This window comes from Oncorhynchus clarkii, chromosome 33, assembly GCF_045791955.1.
Source record: "Oncorhynchus clarkii lewisi isolate Uvic-CL-2024 chromosome 33, UVic_Ocla_1.0, whole genome shotgun sequence".
In the NCBI taxonomy this organism is placed as follows: Eukaryota; Metazoa; Chordata; class Actinopteri; order Salmoniformes; family Salmonidae; genus Oncorhynchus; species Oncorhynchus clarkii.
Window position 1 is genome coordinate 30,677,841 of NC_092179.1, and position 6,474 is coordinate 30,684,314.

At 51.4% G+C, this 6,474-nt stretch overlaps 1 protein-coding gene across 1 annotated transcript in view; it reads right to left on the reverse strand.

Annotated features, from left to right (window-relative positions):
• Positions 1-5,037: 5,037 nt before the first annotated feature.
• The window catches only part of LOC139392973 (proline-rich protein 5-like), a 36,594-nt gene continuing 35,157 nt past the window's right edge, over positions 5,038-6,474 (reverse strand). Inside the window, exon 8 of the mRNA XM_071141280.1 lies at positions 5,038-5,067. Within this exon, the coding sequence (XP_070997381.1) occupies positions 5,038-5,067 (30 nt within the window). The remainder of the gene's footprint in view (positions 5,068-6,474) is intronic.

Consider the following 6,474-nt stretch of genomic DNA (forward strand, 5'->3'; position numbering starts at 1 on the left):
TTGTAGCAGGAGGACACATAGCTGTCTGTCCCTCAGGTTGTGTCAGGAGGACACATAGCTGTCTGCCCCTCAGGTTGTGTCAGGAGGACACATAGCTGTCTGTCCCTCAGGTTGTAGCAGGAGGACACATAGCTGTCTGTCCCTCAGGTTGTGTCAGGAGGACACATAGCTGTCTGCCCCTCAGGTTGTAGCAGGAGGACACATAGCTGTCTGTCCCTCAGGTTGTGTCAGGAGGACACATAGCTGTCTGTCCCTCAGGTTGTAGCAGGAGGACACATAGCTGTCTGCCCCTCAGGTTGTAGCAGGAGGACACATAGCTGTCTGTCCCTCAGGTTGTGTCAGGAGGACACATAGCTGTCTGTCCCTCAGGTTGTGTCAGGAGGACACATAGCTGTCTGTCCCTCAGGTTGTGTCAGGAGGACACATAGCTGGCTGCCCCTCAGGTTGTAGCAGGAGGACACATAGCTGTCTGCCCCTCAGGTTGTAGCAGGAGGACACATAGCTGTCTGTCCCTCAGGTTGTGTCAGGAGGACACATAGCTGTCTGTCCCTCAGGTTGTAGCAGGAGGACACATAGCTGTCTGCCCCTCAGGTTGTAGCAGGAGGACACATAGCTGTCTGTCCCTCAGGTTGTGTCAGGAGGACACATAGCTGTCTGTCCCTCAGGTTGTGTCAGGAGGACACATAGCTGTCTGCCCCTCAGGTTGTAGCAGGAGGACACATAGCTGTCTGTCCCTCAGGTTGTGTCAGGAGGACACATAGCTGTCTGTCCCTCAGGTTGTGTCAGGAGGACACATAGCTGTCTGTCCCTCAGGTTGTGTCAGGAGGACACATAGCTGGCTGTCCCTCAGGTTGTGTCAGGAGGACACATAGCTGTCTGTCCCTCAGGTTGTGTCAGGAGGACACATAGCTGTCTGTCCCTCAGGTTGTGTCAGGAGGACACATAGCTGTCTGTCCCTCAGGTTGTGTCAGGAGGACACATAGCTGTCTGCCCCTCAGGTTGTAGCAGGAGGACACATAGCTGTCTGTCCCTCAGGTTGTGTCAGGAGGACACATAGCTGTCTGTCCCTCAGGTTGTGTCAGGAGGACACATAGCTGGCTGTCCCTCAGGTTGTGTCAGGAGGACACATAGCTGTCTGTCCCTCAGGTTGTGTCAGGAGGACACATAGCTGTCTGTCCCTCAGGTTGTGTCAGGAGGACACATAGCTGTCTGTCCCTCAGGTTGTAGCAGGAGGACACATAGCTGTCTGCCCCTCAGGTTGTGTCAGGAGGACACATAGCTGTCTGTCCCTCAGGTTGTGTCAGGAGGACACATAGCTGTCTGCCCCTCAGGTTGTGTCAGGAGGACACATAGCTGTCTGCCCCTCAGGTTGTGTCAGGAGGACACATAGCTGTCTGCCCCTCAGGTTGTGTCAGGAGGACACATAGCTGGCTGTCCCTCAGGTTGTGTCAGGAGGACACATAGCTGTCTGCCCCTCAGGTTGTGTCAGGAGGACACATAGCTGTCTGTCCCTCAGGTTGTGTCAGGAGGACACATAGCTGTCTGTCCCTCAGGTTGTGTCAGGAGGACACATAGCTGTCTGTCCCTCAGGTTGTGTCAGGAGGACACATAGCTGTCTGCCCCTCAGGTTGTAGCAGGAGGACACATAGCTGTCTGTCCCTCAGGTTGTGTCAGGAGGACACATAGCTGTCTGTCCCTCAGGTTGTGTCAGGAGGACACATAGCTGGCTGTCCCTCAGGTTGTGTCAGGAGGACACATAGCTGTCTGTCCCTCAGGTTGTGTCAGGAGGACACATAGCTGTCTGTCCCTCAGGTTGTGTCAGGAGGACACATAGCTGTCTGTCCCTCAGGTTGTAGCAGGAGGACACATAGCTGTCTGCCCCTCAGGTTGTGTCAGGAGGACACATAGCTGTCTGTCCCTCAGGTTGTGTCAGGAGGACACATAGCTGTCTGTCCCTCAGGTTGTGTCAGGAGGACACATAGCTGTCTGTCCCTCAGGTTGTGTCAGGAGGACACATAGCTGTCTGCCCCTCAGGTTGTGTCAGGAGGACACATAGCTGTCTGCCCCTCAGGTTGTGTCAGGAGGACACATAGCTGTCTGCCCCTCAGGTTGTGTCAGGAGGACACATAGCTGGCTGTCCCTCAGGTTGTGTCAGGAGGACACATAGCTGTCTGCCCCTCAGGTTGTGTCAGGAGGACACATAGCTGTCTGTCCCTCAGGTTGTGTCAGGAGGACACATAGCTGTCTGTCCCTCAGGTTGTGTCAGGAGGACACATAGCTGTCTGTCCCTCAGGTTGTGTCAGGAGGACACATAGCTGTCTGCCCCTCAGGTTGTGTCAGGAGGACACATAGCTGTCTGCCCCTCAGGTTGTGTCAGGAGGACACATAGCTGTCTGTCCCTCAGGTTGTGTCAGGAGGACACATAGCTGTCTGTCCCTCAGGTTGTGTCAGGAGGACACATAGCTGTCTGCCCCTCAGGTTGTGTCAGGAGGACACATAGCTGTCTGTCCCTCAGGTTGTGTCAGGAGGACACATAGCTGTCTGTCCCTCAGGTTGTGTCAGGAGGACACATAGCTGTCTGCCCCTCAGGTTGTGTCAGGAGGACACATAGCTGTCTGTCCCTCAGGTTGTGTCAGGAGGACACATAGCTGTCTGCCCCTCAGGTTGTGTCAGGAGGACACATAGCTGTCTGTCCCTCAGGTTGTGTCAGGAGGACACATAGCTGTCTGTCCCTCAGGTTGTGTCAGGAGGACACATAGCTGTCTGTCCCTCAGGTTGTGTCAGGAGGACACATAGCTGTCTGCCCCTCAGGTTGTGTCAGGAGGACACATAGCTGTCTGCCCCTCAGGTTGTGTCAGGAGGACACATAGCTGTCTGTCCCTCAGGTTGTGTCAGGAGGACACATAGCTGTCTGTCCCTCAGGTTGTGTCAGGAGGACACATAGCTGTCTGCCCCTCAGGTTGTGTCAGGAGGACACATAGCTGTCTGTCCCTCAGGTTGTGTCAGGAGGACACATAGCTGTCTGTCCCTCAGGTTGTGTCAGGAGGACACATAGCTGTCTGTCCCTCAGGTTGTGTCAGGAGGACACATAGCTGTCTGTCCCTCAGGTTGTGTCAGGAGGACACATAGCTGTCTGCCCCTCAGGTTGTAGCAGGAGGACACATATTGGCTTTTTATATTTTATAGTTAAATATATTTGACAGTTTCTGAATGATCATTTGGGGAAATAACTATTATCTTAGATCTGAGTATTTGTCACAGTGTAATAGGAAATGCAGTTCTGTCTCTACCTCTCCCCTGGAGCAGAGTGAGCACAGACTGTCCTCTCTGGGCAGCCAGGTTTGTCTGTGATGACCGGTCTCTATAGCCAGACTGTCCTCTCTGGGCAGCCAGGTTTGTCTGTGACAACCGGTCTCTATAACCAGACTGTCCTCTCTGGACAGCCAGGTTTGTCTGTGATGACCGGTCTCTATAACCAGACTGTCCTCTCTGGGCAGCCAGGTTTGTCTGTGACGACCGGTCTCTATAGCCAGACTGTCCTCTCTGGGCAGCCAGGTTTGTCTGTGACGACCGGTCTCTATAACCAGACTGTCCTCTCTGGGCAGCCAGGTTTGTCTGTGACGACTGGTCTCCATAGCCAGACTGTCCTCTCTGGGCAGCCAGGTTTGTCTGTGACGACCGGTCTCTATAGCCAGACTGTCCTCTCTGGGCAGCCAGGTTTGTCTGTGACGACCGGTCTCTATAGCCAGACTGTCCTCTCTGGGCAGCCAGGTTTGTCTGTGACGACCGGTCTCTATAGCCAGACTGTCCTCTCTGGGCAGCCAGGTTTGTCTGTGACGACCGGTCTCTATAGCCAGACTGTCCTCTCTGGGCAGCCAGGTTTGTCTGTGACGACCGGTCTCAATAACCAGACTGTCCTCTCTGGGCAGCCAGGTTTGTCTGTGACGACCGGTCTCTATAGCCAGACTGTCCTCTCTGGGCAGCCAGGTTTGTCTGTGACAACCGGTCTCTATAGCCAGACTGTCCTCTCTGGGCAGCCAGGTTTGTCTGTGATGACCGGTCTCTATAGCCAGACTGTCCTCTCTGGGCAGCCAGGTTTGTCTGTGACGACCGGTCTCTATAGCCAGACTGTCCTCTCTGGGCAGCCAGGTTTGTCTGTGACGACCGGTCTCTATAGCCAGACTGTGGTCACTGAGTCTGTACCTAGTCAATGTTTTCCTCAGTTTTCTATCAGTCACAGTTGTCAGAGAGTCTGCCACCAAGTACTGTCTGTTTAGAGACAAATAGCATTGAAGTTTACTTTGATTGTTTTGTGGTGTCTTTCTAATAGGTTAAATATTTTTATTTTTGCTCTGTGATGATTTGGTTGGGCCAGATATTCTGAGTGCTGTCCTGAGGCTCTATGGGGTTGGTTTGGGTTGGTGAACTGAGCCTCAGAACCAGCTGGCTGAGGGGACTCTTCTCTTGTTTCATCTCTTGACACTGCAGAGCTGTGTGGTGGAATGTTTTGGGGTCACTTGTTTTTAGATGGTTGGAAATTGTGATGTCTCTTTTCTCTATTTGAATGAGGAGGGGGCTTTGGTCCAATTCTGCTCTACATGCGTTATTTGGAGTTTTTCTTTGCACTTGCAACACAGTCTGGCAAAACTCTGCATGCAGTATTTCAAGTGGATGTTTGTCCCATTTGGTGAATTAATTATTAGATGGTGGACCCCGTACTTCACTGCCATATAGAGCAACTGGTTCAACAACTGATGAGCTTTTTGTTGTTGCCAGATTCTAATTGAAATTTCGATTTTAATGTTCCTTTTAATGGCATAGAATGCTCTTCCTGCTTTGTCTCTCAGCTCCTTCACAGCCATCTGTACGCTTCCTGTGTTGCTGATATTTAGTCCTAGATATGTGTAGTTTTTGGTGGGTTCTAATAGAACTGTGTCCAAATATAATGTCTATTTTTCATCCTGATTTCCAGACCTTTTTTCAAATATCTTTATATTCAGTTTTTTTTTCAGAGCCCAGTTCTGACAGAACCTGTGGTTAACGGTCAGAGCCCAGGTCTGACAGAACCTGTGGTTAACGGTCAGAGCCCAGGTCTGACAGAACCTGTGATTAACGGTCAGAGCCCAGTTCTGACAGAACCTGTGGTTAACGGTCAGAGCCCAGGTCTGACAGAACCTGTGGTTAACGGTCAGAGCCCAGGTCTGACAGAACCTGTGATTAACGGTCAGAGCCCAGGTCTGACAGAACCTGTGATTAACGGTCAGAGCCCAGGTCTGACAGAACCTGTGGTTAACGGTCAGAGCCCAGGTCTGACAGAACCTGTGGTTAACGGTCAGAGCCCAGGTCTGACAGAACCTGTGGTTAACGGTCAGAGCCCAGGTCTGACAGAACCTGTGGTTAACGGTCAGAGCCCAGGTCTGACAGAACCTGTGGTTAACGGTCAGAGCCCAGGTCTGACAGAACCTGTGGTTAACGGTCAGAGCCCAGGTCTGACAGAACCTGTGGTTAACGGTCAGAGCCCAGGTCTGACAGAACCTGTGGTTAACGGTCAGAGCCCAGGTCTGACAGAACCTGTGGTTAACGGTCAGAGCCCAGGTCTGACAGAACCTGTGGTTAACGGTCAGAGCCCAGGTCTGACAGAACCTGTGATTAACGGTCAGAGCCCAGGTCTGACAGAACCTGTGGTTAACGGTGAGAGCCCAGGTCTGACAGAACCTGTGGTTAACGGTCAGAGCCCAGGTCTGACAGAACCTGTGATTAACGGTCAGAGCCCAGGTCTGACAGAACCTGTGGTTAACGGTCAGAGCCCAGGTCTGACAGAACCGGTGCAGATGATCTAGGTGCTGCTGTACCTCCTCTTTAGTGGGAGACAGCAGACCCTCCTTAATGGGAGACAGCAGCACCAGGTCATCTGCGTACAGCAGACACTTGATTTCAGTGTTGTGTAGTGTGTGACCAGGTGCTGCCGATTCTTCTAATGTTTTTGCCAATTCATTAATGTAGATGTTAAATAGTGTTGGACTTATTGGGCAGCCCTGTTTCACTCCACGTCCCTGAGAGAAGATGTCTGTTTGCTTGTTGTTAATTCATTAATGTAGATGTTAAACAGTGTTGGACTTATTGGGCAGCCCTGTTTCACTCCACGTCCCTGAGAGAAGATGTCTGTTTGCTTGTTGTTAATTCATTAATGTAGATGTTAAACAGTGTTGGACTTATTGGGCAGCCCTGTTTCACTCCACGTCCCTGAGAGAAGATGTCTGTTTGCTTGTTGTCAATTCATTAATGTAGATGTTAAACAGTGTTGGACTTATTGGACAGCCCTGTTTCACTCCACGTCCCTGAGAGAAGATGTCTGTTTGCTTGTTGCCAAATTTAACAGCACATTTGTTTTTAGTGTACATTGATTAAATAACATCATATGTTTTCCCTCCAATACCACTTTCTATTAGTTTATTAATAAAGACCTTTGTGCCA